General features: G+C 34.3%; 4 protein-coding genes across 6 annotated transcripts in view; 2 read left to right on the top strand and 2 right to left on the bottom strand.

Moving 5' to 3' along the window:
• Positions 1–172: 172 nt before the first annotated feature.
• On the bottom strand, positions 173–1,227 carry LOC125071830 (peptidyl-tRNA hydrolase 2, mitochondrial-like). Its single transcript, XM_047682226.1, has 2 exons — positions 939–1,227; positions 173–557 (listed from the first exon to the last, which is right to left on the bottom strand). The coding sequence occupies exons 1-2, from the start codon at positions 1,056–1,058 to the stop codon at positions 192–194; spliced, it is 486 nt and encodes a 161-aa protein (XP_047538182.1). The 5' UTR covers positions 1,059–1,227; the 3' UTR covers positions 173–191.
• Positions 1,228–1,612: 385 nt separating this feature from the next.
• On the top strand, positions 1,613–4,877 carry LOC125071807 (coiled-coil domain-containing protein 42 homolog). Its single transcript, XM_047682194.1, has 7 exons — positions 1,613–1,777; positions 1,930–2,131; positions 2,239–2,412; positions 3,381–3,459; positions 3,715–3,854; positions 3,997–4,259; positions 4,780–4,877. Exons 1-7 carry the CDS (start codon positions 1,668–1,670, stop codon positions 4,811–4,813), a joined length of 1,002 nt encoding a protein of 333 aa, XP_047538150.1. The 5' UTR covers positions 1,613–1,667; the 3' UTR covers positions 4,814–4,877.
• Positions 4,878–6,300: 1,423 nt separating this feature from the next.
• LOC125071806 (putative odorant receptor 85e) lies at positions 6,301–10,088 on the top strand. Its single transcript, XM_047682193.1, has 8 exons — positions 6,301–6,790; positions 7,265–7,390; positions 7,655–7,872; positions 8,239–8,272; positions 8,933–9,111; positions 9,321–9,410; positions 9,560–9,715; positions 9,988–10,088. Exons 1-8 carry the CDS (start codon positions 6,301–6,303, stop codon positions 10,042–10,044), a joined length of 1,350 nt encoding a protein of 449 aa, XP_047538149.1. The 3' UTR covers positions 10,045–10,088.
• Positions 10,089–10,143: 55 nt separating this feature from the next.
• LOC125071808 (serine/threonine-protein phosphatase alpha-2 isoform-like) overlaps positions 10,144–20,787 on the bottom strand; it is a 35,585-nt gene continuing 24,941 nt past the window's right edge. Inside the window, exons 5-9 of one of the 3 annotated variants that reach the window (XM_047682195.1) lie at positions 17,868–18,064; positions 13,411–13,558; positions 12,698–12,836; positions 12,186–12,210; positions 10,144–11,472 (exon numbers count right to left, since the gene is read on the bottom strand). In XM_047682195.1, the coding sequence (XP_047538151.1) occupies positions 12,201–12,210; positions 12,698–12,836; positions 13,411–13,558; positions 17,868–18,064 (494 nt within the window). In that variant the 3' untranslated portion in view covers positions 10,144–11,472; positions 12,186–12,200. Of the gene's footprint in view, positions 11,473–12,185; positions 12,211–12,610; positions 12,837–13,410; positions 13,559–17,867; positions 18,065–20,787 lie in introns of all 3 variants that reach the window. The other 2 variants (XR_007119938.1, XM_047682196.1) reach the window with 2 other exon arrangements.

Genomic DNA, 20,787 nt, shown 5'->3' with positions numbered 1-20,787 from the left:
TTTAGAGGAGAGAAATAAACAAATAGTGGGAGACTCAAAGGATGATTCTTTACTTGTTTACTTTATTTAATATTTTAATGCACTTCAAGGCCTTGAGTTAAGCTAAGCTTGTATGATTTTAGAACAGAAATCTTAAAATTAGTTACTAAGTGTACAAAATAATTAAACTGTATCATTATTTAAGTATATATTTACAACAATTTTAAATGTCCAGTAACTTTATCAATAACATCCTTTGGTGCAGGACCCACACCGAGAACAGTGATGGAGTTTGGTGCAATTTGAGTTCTGCCTGCATCTCTTATTAATGACGTGACTAGGCCCATCTTCTTTGCATTATCAGCTATTTGCTTAATTTCATCTACTGAGTCTGTTTTAAGTGCAATTTTTGCCTGGCCAGTCAATCGCCATAGTTTTAAACCGTCTGGATCCCTTTTTAATGCTTTTTCGTAGGCTCCAACAGCTGCATGACCGCACTGTGCAGCTATTTTCCCTTTACCCATGTTTAAATCTGTTCTTACAACTAATACTAGTTTGTATTCAGAGTTTGATGCAAACTGAAAATTTTAAAATATAATTAATGTGGTAGAAAATTAAATTAATTGAGATTTATAGAAATGTTTATTATTATGTACAAAATGTACATGTGAGTTAAAATTATTTGGGTAATATATTTTAAATTAGTGATACGAAAATAAATCTAGAAAATATATTGAGGTAATTGAAGTGCCAATGATTAAACAATGTTATGAAACTTACAACATGAAATTGTCAGTTTGATGTAAATCCAATCAGATAAAATATCAATAAGATAAAGATCAGTAACTTATGTTAAAAAACTTTTTTTTGTTGAAAGTACAAAAATGTATTTATAGGTACTGTTCATTATTTATCTTTAAAAAAACAGTTAATAATATAAATTAAATGAGTACAATTACCTTTTTTATAGCTTTACTGGTGTCAGAAAACATTCCAAGGTATTTTTTTAAAGCAAATAGCGATAAACCGATGCAAATACCGCAACCTAGACCGGTTATAAAAGTGACATTAAACTCCATTTTTCTTTGAGAAGAAATGTTTATAAATATAATGACAGCAATGTTCAAGAAATACACTTGTTTCTTAAAAAGTTTTATGAGTAAATATGAATCAAAATAATCTCGTAACCTCAAAATATACCTATGGTCAACCGTTCTAGTGACTTTGACACTTCACTGGAGCTGACTGGATTGCTGATGTAATAAAGTTTGACATACACGACGTTACACAAAGAATAAATTTTACTTGCTATCAAAGCCAATTCTCAAAAAAAATAAAACAAATTGTTTTTTATTTTAAACGTTTATATTCCCTTGATTAGTCATTAAAAATAAAGTTTGAGTATCATGTTGCTTAAGGATTCTAAATGTTAAAAGAATCGTTACTTTGCGTCGAATCTCGCTTATAGGACTTATTTGTAGGAAGTTAATGCTCTTTAAAAATAAATTAGTCAAATTAATACTTTAAGAAAAATTACAAAGCTTATTATCTTTGGGAAATTGATAATTAAACTGCTTAACAACTGTGGTAGCAACGGTTGTTATTTGTACGGTATTGAATAAATATCTTTGAATACAAGTTTTTATTTATTTATTTATTTATTAATAACGACAATTTTAGATTTTACAATGAAGAAATCTTTAAAGGATTTAGCCCCTATAGTAATCCCACATGGCCCACCCGTGGAATCGACGGCAGAATATTACAAGTCTTTGATGGAAACATCTCGAATGGTAAAGTAAGAATTTTTCGGCTTATGAAAGTATCTATTTCAACGGCTAAATTTTATAAGTATTAATAATATCTATTTTTGAGCGTATTTCCATTATTTATTGATGACTTAGTAACGTAAGTAAAATTACATATTTTTGAGTACAAAATTTTCGTCAGAAAATATCCAAAATGGGACGTAGCTCGACCTACTCCACAAGTATTGATGGAACAAGCTCGGAGAGACCTTATGGAGGCGGACGAGAAACTCGCACTTAAACGAAATGAGGAAGAAGCTAACAGAAACACAATGGACGCCAAGTGGCAAGACCTTCGCGAAAAGGAGATGCTTTTGAAAGATTCTTTTATCAGCTTCAACAAGGTTTTTTTGATTACTAAATACACTGTTTGCTTTTAAATTATTATTTAAAAGATATAATTATTCAAAGTTTATATATTTTTTTATTTATCTCGAAACGTTTTGAACAGTTTATAAGAGAAAATCAAGAGAAACGCGATCGAGCGGAGCGTAAAATGGCAGCTGACAACGAAGTTTTAGAACGTAAGACCAGAGAGACAGAAGCCATGAGACAGCGAGTTGCGGAGATGGAAGAAGTTAAACAGCTCATGGAAAAACAAGTTCATGATTACACGATCTACGAGGTACTAATAAACGGGTCTTTCGTAAGACATCGATTTGACTAAACTCGTAAAGTTTTGACAGTCTGCAATTTAACAGAAGTGTATTTACTAATTGAGCATAGATTTTTTATATTTTTTCTCTATAACGTCTTGTCTTAGTACTAATTATGTTATATCTTTAATTATTATAATATTCAGAGTGACGCCGATGTTATCACATTAACTGAAACGACGACTAGTACTCGTTAATATAAGAATCCTAAAACTTTTTTTTTATGATATCGGTAGGCGGACGAGCAAATAGATCGCCTGATTGTAAGTGGTAACCACCGCCCATAGACAATGGCGTTGTAAGAAATATTAACCATTCCTTACATCACCGCCACCAACCTTGGGAACCGAGATGTTAAGTCCATTATGCCTGTAGTTACACTGGCTCACTCACCCTTCAAACCGGAACACAACAATACTGAGTACTGCTGTTTGGCGGTAGAATAGGCAAGAAAAAAAATATTCACAAGGAAATTAAAACAGAGTAAAAGCCATTTGTAAAATTAGTTCAAAAACCTTCAAAAACGGCAAGTTCAAAACAGTTCGGATCGGCAACGTTTGACTTGTTTTGGCCATAAGTTAAGTCCTGCTAGTATTTATGTAACAATATCTCTGATAGTGTTATAGCATGTTGTAAATTAATGAAATTAAAAAATATATATCCAGTGGCTGAGTTAATGAATGTATTTGATTGTTTTTTTTTTGTTTTTGGTCTTAAAACGCCATATGTTATAAGCGATATCAATGCGTTGACGTCACAGGTACATTGTATACTAATCATTTTTACAGATTCTTTAGGCAAAGACCCTGGTGTACATTACTCTAACATAGCCTTCTGGCGTACTGTCAAAAATTACTAATCAAAGACAATGAGATATAGATATACATATAAATTTTTACAACATTTTAGTAATTGATATATTCCTAATGTTTTATAGGACTACCTGATGTCGGTTGTGCATAATTATCCCGAATTTAAGCAACCTTTGGATGTTCTCAACCGTTATGAAGCATTAGGTAAGAATAAAAATAAAATTAGCACACTAGACGCCTCCCAAGATCATTTCTTATTATTTACGAAGTAGTTAGAAGTTTATTTATGTAATCATTTAATATTTACTAAAAAAAAAAAACAGTTCTTTTTGGTCTGAAATACATGTCTGAATATTTTGGATATTTTTTTTTTATATAGCATTACCTAAATTTTATTTAACACTTGAAATAAAAATACCGTTAATAGTACATTGAAAATGACTTACTCATGTCCTTCAGCTGCAGCTAAGAGCACGCTCGCGGAACGTCAAGAACGTGATCTAGAAATGCTGGAAACGGCACGTCAAGAAATCGCAGCGCTCACCGAAGAGAAGAAGCTTTTCATAATGGGGCTTAACAACACTCTCGCCGATCTCAGGGTGATGAATACATCAAATAATTTATTATATGGTATATTTACGTAAGCGACGTATGCAGTTCTCCTTCAGCGTGTTGTTTACACTTACCATGCCCAGCTATCCGATTGCAGCAGCAGGCAATAAGTTAGGTGTATACTTTCAGTGGCGGTACGACAACGTCCGCAACCGTGTCATAAAATGGGAGTTGGCTCTCAATCGCCTGAAGGAAACCGCCGCGAAAAAGCAAGTCGAACTCTGCCACGTGCGATCCGCGATCTGGAGCCTCTACGTGAAGATTTGCAAGCAGAAGGGACTCGCGCTGGACGTGCGGAGTGACGACTTCGAGCAGCAGCTGGTCGTCATCATGAGAGCGCTGCTGGAGCTCAGGCGTATCTATAGGCTCGCTCTCCGACGCTCCAAGGAGAGGTTAGTTATATATGTAATTATGATAATTGACAATCTGCTCATTGTCACACCTCGTTTAACGCAACTGCTCCGTCCCTGTAAGTCGTAGTGTGATGTTATGTCTATTTATTGGATTTTAATTAATCGACTACATCCAGAGATCAGCACGTTCGAACATACAACTGTTCAGCTTTATATATGTTATATATATGGCAGCATAAAGATAGTAGTCCAATATTCGTTATAAAACTTTTAAATAAGTCAGTGATGTATGAATCTACTAAATAATTCGTCGCGAATAGTGAGTTTCTTGACAGTTAGAATAGTTCCGTAAATATTAATTCTCTTTATAAAATGACTATTACTATTATATACTAGTTCTATTAATCACATAATAATGCTGATTCTTAAATAGTCAAAACTGAAACGAGCAAAATTATATTTTTATGCTTAAGAAACTGTTTATTTTTTTGGAGAATTTGGTAACAGAATTTTATTAAAATACACGACATAATTATCAAACAAAATCTTCTCTTTTCAGATACGCTGAATCCACGGAGGCATCAGAAAAATAACAGAAAAAAAAACATTGTAATTGTGATTTTTCGTAATCTTTTTGAATATTTGCTATAAAATATAATGTGCTATCTTTGAAATAAACTTTTGAAATTGTTAGTTCTGTTGTTGTTGTTATATCTGTTGTAATTAACTAGACGGATAAAAACTCGAATAAGTCAACAGTAAAATACCCATTTTTAAAAACAACCTTACATACAAAGTTTCGTATCCCTGCTGTTGACTGTTGGGGATCCTCAATAATCAAGTAATAATTCATAAAAATTTGTCTTGACATCGGACCCGAAACTACGTGTAAAATTTCAACTCTATATGACTAGAGAAAGTGCAAGTAATTAAGCTTGCTTGCAAGAGCAAGACTGAAATAGTTCTCCTTCTCCCTCCCTCCCACTTCTTCCATTGAATAAGAACTATTGACCGAAAACAACTATTTTTTTTATGCAAACGAGCAGGAGGGTCTCTTGGTGGAAAGTGACTCCCATGGACACCGCCTCCCATCCCACCGCCCATGGACATCTGCAACACCGGGGGGCTTGCAGGTGCGTTGCCGACCTTTAACGGAGGAGTACGCTCTTTCGTTGAAGGTCCCAAGTCGTATCGGTTCGGAAAACCGCCGGCGAAAGCTGGTTCCATAGAGTGGTTGTAAAAATCGCGCTGTTGTTGATTTTCGGACATCAAACAAACATTACAAGTCAAAAGCCTGCAAAATATGAATACGAGTCTGTGGAGATAAAACAATAGGATTCAATTAAAACATTAGTTATAATTAAGATTTTTTCGCGTTTGTCCAGCTGTGGGAGTTTTATAGGTTATTAAGATTATTAAATATTCATAAATTAATGTAGAACATACAATTTGCTAAGTACTGACGTTTAAATCCAATGTGTCATTAGCGACCGACAATTAACAAAAGTTTAACTCTGAGTAATTAGGTTCTAGTTAGCGAAGTTTCGGCCGAGAAAGAGTTAATGGGTTTGGTTTAATATTACATTAATTAAAGTGCCATACACACGACGCTAGTTTTTCTATTTTGTAATTGTGATCGATGCGAATATTTTTATTCTGTTTTTATCCAACAGCTGGGCGGGCGAAAATATTAAGAAAATATTTAGATCTCATTGTATAAAGATACTTACAAAAATTAGATTAAAATATGCCAAACAGAGAGCCCAGTCGCCTCTTTCTAGAATAGATATGTCACATAGTTTACCATGATTGAAAAGAAAGAATCTCTTTAGCTTACTTTGTAGTAGGACTTTGTGTAAGCCTAGGTATGATCAATTTGACAGTCCACTTACCTGTAGCAAAAAAATAAAAAACCCGATTCTACTCGCTCCTTTATAAGAGTACCTTATTAAAATCGATAAACGATTGTTGTATATAAGTTTAAATCCAACGGCATAATTTCATAAAATACAGAACTTTACTGCAAATAACCCGAAAACCGGTTAACATTGATTTAAATTCATTTACAATGAAGAAAATAATGCTAAAATCTAACGAGTCGGTTTCCATGAACTCTAAAAGAGTTCAAAATTACACACATTTTTTGGAGATTACTCTTAAAACTGTCGGGTGCTGGGATTGGTTTGAAAAGCCGCGTAAAGAATGCGAAATATTCATCAATAATATATATTTGAGCCTTGTTTTATTTGTACTTATTAATTTATTAATATCGTTACTCGTGAATTTGTATATTGAATGGATTGACATAATGTCGAGCTTAGATAAAATGGCGGACGGGTTACCGTTAATAGCATCTGTACTTATCGTTTCTTATTTCGCTACAAACAAAGATGATTTGTACGATTTGGTTGGGTTTATGAACAATAATTTTAAATGGCGTTCTGCTCGAGGGTTAACGAATATGACGATGGTGAAAAGTTATAGGACGGCGAAAAATTTTGCCTTCTTTTATACAGCTTGCACCCTTTTCAGTGTTACCATGTATGTGTTCATGCCTGTGGTACTTCATCGTAAGTTTGACGTTAATGTCACTTTTTTTTTCTACTATAAGCAAAAAAAACGAGCGAAACAACATCAAATGAGTTGGTGCCTGCAAATTCTAGCTCTTCGCACGCTCTTTGGTCAATACAAATAGCACGCGGTTCCTCGGCTGCCTTTTACGGACTTTCGTCCCTTTTCTCGGAATCTAATTCACAAATTGCAGGGAAGCGAGAGAAAAACTGTTACACTTCAACACGTATACGAACTATATATAATATTTGTAACTTAATAATTATATTCCTTATAAATCACTAAAATATATAATTTATTCACTCAATTTTGTATTTAAAATAAATAAAAAAATAAAATAAATAACATCGTAAATCAAATAAATTCCAGCTCTTAAACAGATATAGAGATATTTTTTATTTATTTATGAAATACCTTTGTGTAAAATATAACGAAGTAGATTCTAGTGCACCATATTCATGTTTCTCTTTTAGTTTGGACAAATCAATCCTTACAACCTTGGATATATACAGAAGTCACTCGAACACCCTTGATCATTTTGATTTTCTTGCGCCAATGTCTGGCACAGGCTTTTGTGGCGCTTGCTTTGGGACAACTTGGTGAGAGTTTGATATATTTAAAGATTTGTAAGCATACATTAAACTAAAAACCGTTATAATAGACAATCACACGATTACGTTGCCAAGTGTCTTACGCCCTTTCTGATTAGTTTTGAAGTGTTTTCTTGTTTGAAATGAAATGGTGGTAGTATTTTGATTGTTAATAAGAGATTTTATTGTTTTAACCAGTAATATTTATTATATTATATTATAAATTGCAATAAATTTATAGATTAGTTCATCAATGTTCTTAAATGTTTGTAGGAGTTTTTTTCGCTTGCAACGCTATCTTGTTATGTGGTCAGTTAGATTTATTATGCTGTTGTCTTCGTAATGTGCGTTACACTGCCGTCCTTGAAGGAGGGGTCCAACATAGCGCGTTATTGAGCCAATACAGCGCTATAGAAGATGACGAAAAACATAACTACCTGTATAACACGACTGAAATGGTCGATTCAAAATACCATTACGACAACAAAGTGGTAAGTGAAAATTTTCATTATATAATATTAGCTGAATGTCAAGAGGTAGTAGAGCACTCTGAGAGACTGAGTTAGGCCTTAAGACACTCTGCTTTGTTTTGCCATTAATCTATACTAATATTATAAATACGTAAGTAGCTCTGTCTGTCTGTTTCACTTTCACCGTTAAACCACAGAACCGAATTTGTTGAATTTTAGTATAAAGCATGCTCCTCCCTAACATGCGGACGAAACCAAGATGTTTTATATGTTGATTTATTTTACACTTTGTACAAAATGAATTTGTATAACATTTCAACGTATACAAGGAACCAATCTTATTTCAGAGATATTTAAACTGGATTCTGTAATTCATTTCATTTTCAGAGACGCAATTACATTGGCATGAAAACAGAATTCGGTAAGTTTAAGTACCTACCTATCAAGTAACTCGTGGCATTAAACAAACGCAATGAAAATGACGACTAGTACAATTTGACGTATACAAAGACTGCTTGAAGGCAGGTCCCAGCTTAAGTGTTGCAGTACCCACGTGTTCGAGTAAAGTCCGGAAAAATGTGCGACCGCGACAAGGCTTTCTTTAATTATATTTATCCATCTCTCCACCGACTTATGTCCGTGCCATTTCTAGAACGCTTGCTTATTTTTGTTTTGTTTCGCCCAAGTGAGACAAGACTACTTTAAATACGTTTCTATGCCATTGAAAATAACTGAATCTCGCCTATTTCAATCGAAGTAGGAATAAAGATAAACAAACCTTCGTATTACGTATTTCATTCGATTCGTTAATAACTTAGCTATATTTTGCACTACTAATAGTTTGTGATTATTATATTTTTATTTATAATACAACACGATTTTTCTTAACTACTTATATCCACTTTAATTTTATTTCGAAAATTACGATAACAGTTTCGTCGACGTTCAAAACGCCATATTTTCGAAAATCCATAGCATAGATTAATCAAGCTTTCGACCAATTATATCGCGTCAATTTGCTGTCAAATGTTGTATACATATAATTTTTATGTTTGTTAAAATAATCATTATATGAATATAGATATATACAGTTCTGAATATGATGACGCAACCAACGATGCGCTTAGAGAATGCGCACGGATCTGTCAAGTAATCAACGAATACAAGGACCGTTTTGAAAAGTTCGTGTCGCCGTTACTTGTGCTGCGGGTTGTACAGGTCACACTGTACTTGTGCACCTTACTGTATGCTGCTACTTTAGTAAGTTAAATTAATAATGTACGAACAGGAAAATATACCTAATTTTGTAGGAATAAAGATAAACAGACATATTTTATGAATATTATAATTTAGATATTATGTAGCGCTTAAAAAAATCGCTACATATTCTTAGCATCAAAGACGTTCAAAATGTTTCTTGTAAGAATAGTACATACATATAAGTACAAAATACGGTTTATTATTTTCAGAAATTTGACATGATTACTGTTGAGTACTTGGGAGCGGTCGCTTTGGACATTTATATATATTGCTATTTCGGTAACCAAATCATTTTACAGGTATTCATATGTCGTAAATTATTCCTTTAAATACCACAACCAATAGAACTTGTATGTCATGGTTTTACTGGAATTTTTATTTGCAAAAAAATAAATAGCAAAAGTGTTATAGTTAGTTGATATGTTTGTTTCAATAATTTCCCGCGCAGGCCGATCGCGTGACCACGGCTGCGTACCAGAGCGCTTGGCCGACCATGGGCGTGAAGCCCCGTCGCCTCTTACTCAACATATTGCTGTCGAACTTGAAACCCGTGATTGTGCGAGCTGGTAGATTCTTACCTATGAATCTACATACATTCGTCGTGGTTTGTATTTTAAATTATCTGGTTTATGTAGATACCCACTCTATCTACACCGTTCCAATCGAAGAAGTCCACCGTTAGACAGATGCCACAAGGCGGTTTCATGGTCTAATATTTGAATAAATATTTAACGTTTGTATCAAATTTTCGAAACTTATAAATTTATATATTTTTTAAATTATTTGGATAATGGCCTAATTTGTACACTTTACCCTAAATTGTACTTTATCCCTTTTAGAACCAGGCCACAGATTTATATTTTTCTTTGTTTACAGATTATAAAGACTTCATTCTCGTACTACACGCTACTAGTAAATGTTAATGAAAAGTAAGAATCATGGTCAATCATAAATCTTCTGTTACGTAGTAGTTTAAACATAATTTTAAATACAAAAAAAGTACTATATAAGGTAGAAAATAAAACTTCAAAATATTCAGAAAGTATTTTATTTACGAAATTAATATACAATTCTCTTGTTCATACATCAATAAATCATTGATTTAAGTCGGCCATCGGCCACGTACGGGGCTCAGTCTGATTCATAGCGAAAATAAATAGTGATTCAATGCATCGCTTCCCGCGCTCCAATGGTTTTTTTTAAATGTTACTGTTTGGAGTTGGACACGGACCGATTAATAATTACATGACAAAAATTAAGTTTTTATAAATACATTTTATCATAATTATTATAAAAAGACGCTCATGCGATTCGAATCGCTTCATTTAATAAAACACGTTCAATATTTTAATTTTTTTTTATTTTCATTTCATTAAGGTCATTGCACTATACAAAAGTAAAAAAAAAACAGAGTCAGTTAAAACGGTCCGTGCGGGAGCGGCCTTATTTAAAAAGGTTTATACAGCGCGGGATCGCAGACACGAAGTACGCACAAAGCACACTACACCATGATCTAAAAGCGTCCAACCACTAGAGGACGGTTGAAACGTCGAAAATGTAATCGTCTCGGAAGACCTAGGCTGTTCACAAATAATTACGCTTACTACTTAATTATAAACGTTTATCCGATATACTCAAAGTCATTAATTAATATCGCTGCGCGGTTTCAATGTAACAATCCGGCTGTACTTGCCGTCGGAGCGATCCGTTTCCGTTCATTGGCAGTGAGACTGTTGCTAAATAATCATAGAATGCTACATCAAAATCGCGTAACGCCTTACAAATATGGATATTGAGTACGACACAAGCGTAAGAGCAGACATACGAACGAACATACAATAATACATACTAGCATTCACACCTTACGCGCCTCCCACTTGGACTCCCCGGAGCCATTTGTTTACACTTACAACACTCGTAGCTCACGCTATAAGGAAGCTGTGAGCTTGGAATTTCAATTACGTGTTTTTTACTTTAAAGTGAATGTTGCATACTTGTGACAGTTAGTGATTTTTTTTTTAAATTTGTAACTCAAGGCAAAGATTTTGTTAGCCGATAAGCCCATGTCTACACTGAACACAATTGTCCAGCAATTGTTAAATCGAATGAAATCAAACATTAAAACTATTCGACGTGAATTTGTGTTAACAAAACAAAAAATTGAATATAAATAAATGATTTTGTTTGAAGTTGGAAGAATCGACAATACGAAGGCGATACATTTATAGGCAAAATTATTACGGGTTTCAAATATTTGAAAGGAAATGGCGATGATATTGATTTAATTAAAAGATAATTAATTAGCGTGGGAATCCATGCAAGTCGTCGACTTCGATGCGATGGCGGCGGTCGGGGGTTTAACTGTGGGACGGACAGACACGTTAAAAATGATCCTCGTAATAAAAATAAACGTTCGACTTTTAAATTTCTGTCACAAGTTACACTTCAATGAAACAAGATCAATTTTATTCGACGATTTGAAATTTTAAAAATCGAACGCAACTTTTTTTTTGTATCTACAACATTACGACATAACATCTCTGGACACTAATCTTATTAATCACGTTGCTTGAATAAAAAAAATAATATAAAATTGTCACATCCACAAACTTATTTGACAAAATGCAAAGATCGGTTCAGCAAGTATAATAGACCCGGATCAATAATGATACTTTTATGATAATTTCTCAAAAAAATAAATCGATACAATGTATTTATTAATAAAGTTCAATTTAAATATTTATACATTTAGCTTATGCAACAGAATAGATAATTAGTTAAATATGAAAAATGCCGTTAATACATACAGATGTATTTTTAGTCGTCGCAGAATTAACTCACAATGTGTCTAAGCGACGTCTGAGGAAACAGACGCTAACATTTCGACAAAACAAAACACAATGAGCGGCGTGCGGGTCAAATTATAGGCGGTTCGCACTCTCGGGCGACCTCATTTAATTTTCGCGATAGTGTGATTAAAATGTAGAATAATTGTCGTTTAGATATTTAGAAATAATGTAAGATGTTTTGTGCTTTATTAGTAATTATTTTAGCACACCACACTGAGTCTGTACCTTAGTTCGCTGGCTTCATATATCTCTGAATGAAAGAATAATAAATATTTATAATAAACCATTTCTCACTAAAGTATTCAGCGGTAGATATATTTCTAACACTTTTACTATGTTATTAAAAAATAATGTAAAGCCTAAACTTTGATAAATACAAATAATAAATGAATTATTCGAGCAAACCCCGCGACCATGGAAAGCTGAAGATGGAAACGCAGAATTTTATTACATAGGCAGCGGCCGATCAGTGTAATGTTTCTATATCGCATAAAAATTTTGACTTCTACTCGATAGAGCTTGGTCCAATTTCTCATCAGCGTGCTCCGATTCGAAGGGCGAGTGAGGGGCGCAAGAGGCTCGCACGAGGGGTGGGTCCCGGGGTTAGTGGCGCATTAGTGACACGGAATGATTAATATTTGTCAAAGTACCAATATCTATGGACAGCGGTGACCGCTTGCCACCAGGCGACCCCTCGGCAGCCGCCTACCTATGCGACATACTTCGGGGCGACTCACTTCTTCTTGTTCTTGGGCTGCGCGCGCGGCGGCGTGTTGGGGCGGCCCATGTTGAGGCCGGAGTACAGCTTGCGCTTGTCGGCCGGCTTCAGGATCTGGAACGAGCACATCAGCGTCTCGTCCACCGACATCAGCGCGCCTGGGGGGGGGGGAGACTGCGTTAATGATTCTGACATCACAGTGAGTTCATCACAAAAAAAAACTTAGTGTATAAAATATACAATGCTTCACAGTTATGGAAAATATGAGAATTTACATTAAATGGTTACTAGGTCGTCTGTTTGATACTAATCGTAAAAAGGGTATGACCGTTTCTGGGAGGCAGGCTGAGGGGCAGTCACGCGGGACCTGTCCTTAGTTGTAATATATTCAGCATCAAAGGTCACGTCGTTTGTGGTAGTAGGGATAGACTAGTTTATACAAGCCAACTCCTATTGAAATCATTGTAAATCATAACCATTTTACATATGCCTCATGTTTCGACTAGCGATTTTATTTACTTGATTCTACATAAATATACAAATCGCTTCGAAAGCAAACAAATAACACTTTTTATATTTGTATCTCCAACAACGTCACTCATGCCTTCGGTGATTTTATCTTTAATTTGTAAATTTGTATTTTCTTATTTCAGCATGTTTGAATTTCTTTTTCCAGACATAATAAATGAACAGTTCAGGCTCGCTGAGCCAATAGTCTGATAGTCGTCTGACCTGCGTTATCGAACTCCCCGCAGTAGTTGGGCGCGGAGAACAGCGTGACGAGCTGCCGCTTGGCGAAGAACTCGTAGCCGTCCTCGACCACTTGGTGCGCCCGACAGATCAGGTCGAACTCGTGTTTCGACAGGAACTTGCCCACCACCTGGTGACGAATACGTTTTATTACAAAAATTTCAAATGTAACAAGTAGAATTAGGAAACATAATGTATCGGTGTTTGTAAAGACATTATAAATCAATATTCCTAAGATTTTGAAAGAGTTGGTCCAGTGTTTACAAGACGTCGTTTTTAATCGTAAATCCATTACAACGAGGAAACCCGTATGTGTTATATAATATTTTGCTATTTGTTAATTTAGTAACTTGTACTGAAGCAACAAGGCTTATAATAAGCTTTAAAATCTAATTAAAAAAAAAGACTAACATGCTGCCATTAAAGATTGGCCAATAATCGAAAAAAAAATTGCCAAATATTTTTCTCCGTGCAATTTTGATTTAACCGAGTTCAATTCATCGATTACGTACAAAGGAATGATGACTTCAACAAAAAAAAAAAAAAATTAAAAACCGGCACAACGACCGCCGAAACAAATGACGCTTGATTATTAACTCGAAAAGGGTGTGGTCATCTCCATTACCCGTACCTTGCCTGAGGATTCGCCGACGATAAACTACAATGACTCAAGTATTTTCATACCGGTTTTGTATGAGTAGACGACTTGCTTTGTGCAGAAAAATGGTACAAGACGATTTGTTTTAAAATCGTTTAATAACTACAGCCAATTACAATCACACGAGTAAAAAATAATAAACAATTTTAAAATTGAATTGGTCGAAATCTAGAATAATCTATCACATTCATTACGGGCACGTGAAAATGTCGCGTTTTAAATGTCGTCGAAATTGTTATCGGAACAGTGATAGTATAATTCAAGTATAAGTAAGAAGTTATAAGTGGAATAATTATAAATAAAGATCTATTAATCAAGAACTGTTCGTAGTTCGTAAATCTAGGGTTGGTTTGGTTTATCTTTACTCCTGCGATTGGAATGTATAATGTTGTTAAGTTATACGCCTTTTAAAAATAATACGTATAATTAGTAGTTAGTATTGTATGTATATGTTTAAATAAATAAATAAAAAGTAATATAATGAAATTTATTTACGAATAATTCAACTACATGAAGGGAAATCACAACAAAATCACTGGGAAATATGAGCAAATCTTGTTGAAAAAAGTCGATCACACCTAATTTGAACGTAACGTTGAATATACATTTATCGTTATTCAAACGTTTAAAAAACGTACCAGACTCCAGATAATATATGACTTAAGAACAACCTACAAGTACAAGTCAATCAAATCAATTTTATTCAAGTAAACTTCACAACGAAGCGTTTTTGAATCGTCGATATTTAAATACCACCACCATTTCGGAAAGCAGCCTCCAGCGAGAAGAAACGGCAAGAAACTCGCATAGTTGCTCTTTTCAAATAAACAGATTTACAATGTTGTTTTTAACAATAATTAGTGTCCTGTGATGGAACCCGAGCTTAAGTTAGATTAATTATGTGCTCTCTAGAGGACATAAGGTCACATAACAGTGCATACATGACAATCATCGATCGAATTGTTATGCTGCTATGTATAGAATATGGGAAAACCATATTTTCAATAATCATTACAAAACAAAAGCTTTACTTTTTCCTTAAATATTTGCACACGGGTCAATTAAAAAGTCAGCACGTTACGGATACGAACGATTATATAAGATCGAGGGACGTCATTAATGCGTTTATAATATAGGAAATTATACGCATTTCACACAATAAGTATTACGTAAATTGACCTATAATACGTCGGCACTAGAACGCCTTTTACACGGTAAACAAGCGTGAATACTAAGCTTAAGCTACATTTGTAAAATTGTTTGTCCTGACTGACTAACAACGCCAAAACTAGAAAGCTAAAGTTTGAAAGATAGGTTATTAATTCATAACGTAAAATTTCGCTAAGAAGATATTTTTGTATTTTTTTGGACACTAAGGGGAGACATATGGGAGGGATATCTTTGTATATTAATTTAAACGTTTAAATGCTCGGACAAACTGATAGCATTATGAGATTATTTGCTTCGCTTTTTTTGGGGTCGACGATAAAAAAATACTTAATTTGGCACTTTAGCTTCCGGCCGCCTGCCTGACGCCAACCCTCCTTGGGAATGCTTTTGTTTGGTGTCGAGACGCTTACGTGTTCGATATATGAATACGCATATAAAAAAAAAAAGGTTTTATTTACAAGGTACTTTTCTATAGACACGTGATAAAACAATACTTCAATCTTTTACTATAATTTTTATTATTAAATATATAATTTAAGCAAACGCTGTATGTTATTCGGATACACTAGACTATAATTACCTTGGAATAAAGAATATAATTTATGTACACACAAATATATTTCCATTAAAAAACGCGCACACATACACAGCAAAATACTTTAGGAGACCTCAAAGATCATACGAAAGTCGGAATAAAACAAATTTTAGTACCGTACATTAAGTATATACATAAGGCACTTCGTTTATTGGTAATGTATTTGTGATAGAACTACATTTGATTAGATTATATACTACAAGTTAACGCTGACCTTCGTGAAGCTGTAGTCTGGTAAAATTGTAACCATTACATGTTTTTTTAGTATAAGCAATGCTGTTAAGAATATTATTTTTTTTAGAGAAAAAAAATATAATCGATTGAAAGACACAGAAACGATGTATTGCCAATGTTATGAGAATTGAGAGTTTTTCCTTGTACCGCTAATTAAACCGACGGATAAACCAAGAGAATATCTTCGACAACCTCTTACGAAGTTTTTACAATGTTTTGAATGGAACAGTACCATTTTCTACGACCATCTCAAATATATTAACGCTAAAAATAATGATCAATAAGGGGGAAAAAACAAGGGAGAACAGGAAGCAAATTTGGACATTTCTTTAAAGTTGTATATTTCTCGGAATAATTTATATTTTTTTATTTTTTTCTGTTAAGCCATTATCCCTCTTTGAGTATCTGCCGGATTATACATTATTACCGATTTACGAATGACTATACCATTTTTGGACTTGACCGTTACGTATCGTATGTATAAAGTATCGTCTAGTAATATTTGAAGTATTTAACACGATAATAACGCACATACATTTTACATTGTATATACACTATTTGGATTTGATATCTTAATCGCATCAGCTGACGCGTGATACATTTTGAATGACTTCGAAAAAAAGAAGGTTAAAAAACAAAAAAAAAATATCCCGCGAGTTTCTTTCGCCGGTTCTTCTCAGGTCCGAGGTGTTAAATTCCGAACCGGTGGTAGATTTTTGACAATCAATAAGCAAGTGTAAACACTTCTATATTGAATAAAAAATTTTGACTTTGACTATCAATGCGGTTTTGTGTTTGTCATCGGAAGCCTTCGTCATTTATGAACCGATTTGGAAAATCCATTGAAATACACCAATTCGTATGGTCATGTCATAGGTTGGCGGTCGAGTATATGGGCCACCTGATAGTAAGTGGTCGCTACCGCCCATAGAAAATAGCGCTATAAGAAATATTAACCATTCCTTACAATGCCAATGCACCACCAACCATGGGAACATGTTTTGTCCCTTGTGCCGTGTTACTGCCGTCCAAACCGGAACACAACAATACTGAGTACTGTTGTTTGGCGGTAGAATATCTGGTGGTACGTACCCAGACGGGCTTGCACAAAGCCCTACCACCAAGTAAGATATATGATCCAAAAAAAGATAGAAAGATTCATCTAACAGTGGAACAATAACGGGCTTTAACTCTTATCAAAATTATCCAAAAACTCACTCAATCGTACACTCGTTGATTATTATTATGAACGCACGCAGGATAGTGTTCATGATTAAGTTGATAAGATACAGAGATTGCGAGAGTTCAAGAACAATTGAGTTGAGTACAGTATATTACACTGCGATTGTTAGAATTATAATTGCGTTTGACGAGATAACGTGATTACGATTACGTTTGAAAATTAACATTATTTTACCGGAAATTATATAAACAAAAATGTTAAGGACCAATTTATATTCGGTGTATACTGGTTTGGTAAAATTGTCGGTTATGCTATATTTGTCTGTGTTAAACTTCCACAAAGGCTTTTTTTATGGCATTTGTTGGCGGACGAGCACATGGGCCACCTGATGGTAAGTGGTCACCACCGCCCATAGACAAAGGCGCTGTAAGAAATATTAACCATTCCTTACATCACCTATGCGCCACCAACCTCGGGAACTAAGATGTTATGTCCCTTGTGCCTGTGATTACACTGCTAAGCTTGGATAGCCAGAAAGCCTCGACCTGTTCTTGCTTGCGGCCGTGTATGTTTGATTATTTTTGTCGCTATCACCATACCTCAATGCCGAATGTAAAGCTGACGCCACGGTCGTTCTCTCCCCAACCGGCGGTGTCCTTATCCGGATCGGACCAAAGCAGGTCGCAGAGTAAGCCCTGGTCGGGCACGTCGGTCGGTCGCATGATCCGTCGGATTTGTTCCATCGCCTGTAAATCTGGAGATAGACCGCCGTGGCAGCAGAAGATCTTCTCGTCAACTGTAAAACAATAAATGTAACATTTCATTAAATCTTCTTTTTTGTATCATTCTAATTATACTCTATCGTGCTCACTTTAACATATTTTCTCTCTTTCCGTGATCTTTGATTTGAAATTCGAAAAACAAAAACACAGCAGTTAAACTAACCACTGTCTCAACAAAATTTATTACTAAAAGTTAAAACAGCCGTATGTGTATTATTTTTTTCAAATGTGATATTTTTTTAATAGTCAGTTGAGAAACGAGCCTTTTTTATATGTAATATTTTTAGAATCTGGATACATTGTACGTGTATTAGAAGACAACTTAAAGAGTATACCCGAAGAAACCACTTTTTCGTACAAGTACCTTTTAATATGCAATGAAAATTACAAAGAGAATACATTGGAGGAAGAGACAATCTAAGGGATAAGACTAATCTTTGAAAATAACTTTTAAGCCAAGGAAAGAAAAAAAATACAAACAGATGGTCTCTTAAAACAAAAGCATGCCCAAGGAGGGTCGGTTGTCACAAGGATGGTGGTTGATCGTAAAATGTTGCCAAACCTTTAAGCAAGAACATTATGTGGCGGTCGAGAACATAAATACATATGTACCCCATATACACATATATTGGAATAATGTTAATAGAATAATTATAGCGTTAGAAACAAAGGTCGTAATTCTCGAAATGTACATATTTATTTACTATAAATTATTTGAAACATATTCGATGATATGACAAGACAGTAAATAAACAACAATAAAAGATAGACGAATGATTAATACAATGCATCGCGCGTATCACAAAACTACGTTTAAACACGGAGCGACCGGCGCCGGAGAGCGATAACCCAGTGTATCGCTCGTCTAGAATAGTTCTGACATGACATTCTACACTTGATGTTTTAGATTAATTTGTTCTAGAAAATTCCATAATTCAGTATTGCATCCTATCGATTTAAGCAATAGCATGAAAATTATATAATTCTTATATTAATATTATTATTATTGCAAGAGATCTAGGTTGATCAAGGTTTCTGCAAGCTCAACTGGGGGTCGGTATCACAAACTCCTCAGTGTAAGTAAGCAAACGTAAGTACGTAACATTAGGTTTTATACAAGACTGAATATTTGGTGTCGGAAGAATGTCTAAGGGCCGTGGTGACAAATTAACCTCAGGTAGAACAATGTGCACTTCTAATATAAAAAAATATCTTATTAGTAATGCAAATGAACGCTATCGTGGAATAAATGACCAAGGAGCAGCAGAAGTATACGAAACGCAAACGATGTGGTAAGCAGCGTCTCAACAACACATATGGCGGTGGAAACAACCTATCATTAAAAGCACTCCGTTTTCAAAAAATGATTTTAAAGATAATGCAGTAATTATGATTCACGCGTAGGTTATACACAAAATGAAAGTTACATTTGGGCTAATCTAGAACGCGGATAAGGACCTGAATTACCTAATCATCTATTAGAAAAAAGGTTTTATTCGCATTATTTCAAAAGAAAAGTTTGGCAATAAGAAATAAACAGTACGAAATTACATTACATTTTCTTTGGCTGAAAACAATAGTCCATTGTCTGAGTTATTAGTTCCAACAGTAATAAAAACAGCGAACGTAACCTTCAACTAAAAGTTTTTAATCATTAATTCAGTCAGTCTATTCATAATGTTAGGTTTAATTGTGCGATTATAAATTATCTGTTACTTGAGCTAATTAGATAATTAAATGTCTCGACGTCGTAAGTTGCTAGCTTAAGGCTTGACGCTTATATAATTTACTTGGTTGTAGGGCTTTGTGTAAGCCCGTCTTGGTAGATACCACCCACTCAAAAATATTCTACCAATAAACAACAATTCATGGAAGTTTTGGGTTCCAGTTTGAAGGGTACCAGTGTAACTATAGGCGCAAGAGACTTAACATCTTAGCTTCCAAGGTTGGTGGCCCATTGGTGTGATGTAAGGAATGTTTCTTACAGCGTCTCTGTTTATAGATCGCGGTACCATCGGGTGGTCCATTTACCACCGTTTATTGATATTATAAAAATGAAATATTATTCGGTTTTTTGTCAAACTGTTCTCAGAAGAAGTATAAAACTTAATTTAACTTCGATTGCTATAGAGCTCGTAAAGCCGTTGGGTCCTGTGCCTGATGGGTCTCCTGCCGTGTCATATTGCCATCCCAACGGTTCATGAGGTTCGACAGTATAAAGAGCACTTCTGTATTTGCGCACTCACCTGGTGCCAGTAATACTTCCTGCATAATTGACTTGCAATTAGATAATAATTTCTAAATAATGAAGTTCTACGTTATCAAGTTAAGCATTTACGTAGAAATAATTAAGTTATTTCTTGCTGTAAATATAAAATACCTTAATAATGGACGCAAGTTGTAAACAATCTTGAACATAGACCCTTTGTTTAAAATCGAGACTATTTATCTGTGTAATTTTCTTTATTAAATTCTGTCGAGGTTTGTTTTGCGATCGTTGCTCCCAATTACAAATAATAAATCTTACATTTATTATATTTTATTAAAATACAAATAATAATACGAGACTAATTTTGTTATTGAATACAAAACATGATTTAAGACTAAAATATTATTATTTAGTAAATAGTTATTCTGTAAAAGTGAGATTATCAGGTATGAATTTCGCGTAAATAAACTTTGTCTCCATTTTGAAAAAAATTATAACTTTTGTGTTGACAATACGCCTTGGTGACTA

This window comes from Vanessa atalanta, chromosome 20, assembly GCF_905147765.1.
Source record: "Vanessa atalanta chromosome 20, ilVanAtal1.2, whole genome shotgun sequence".
Taxonomy (NCBI): Eukaryota; Metazoa; Arthropoda; class Insecta; order Lepidoptera; family Nymphalidae; genus Vanessa; species Vanessa atalanta.
This window is presented reverse-complemented; position numbering and strand designations above follow the sequence as displayed.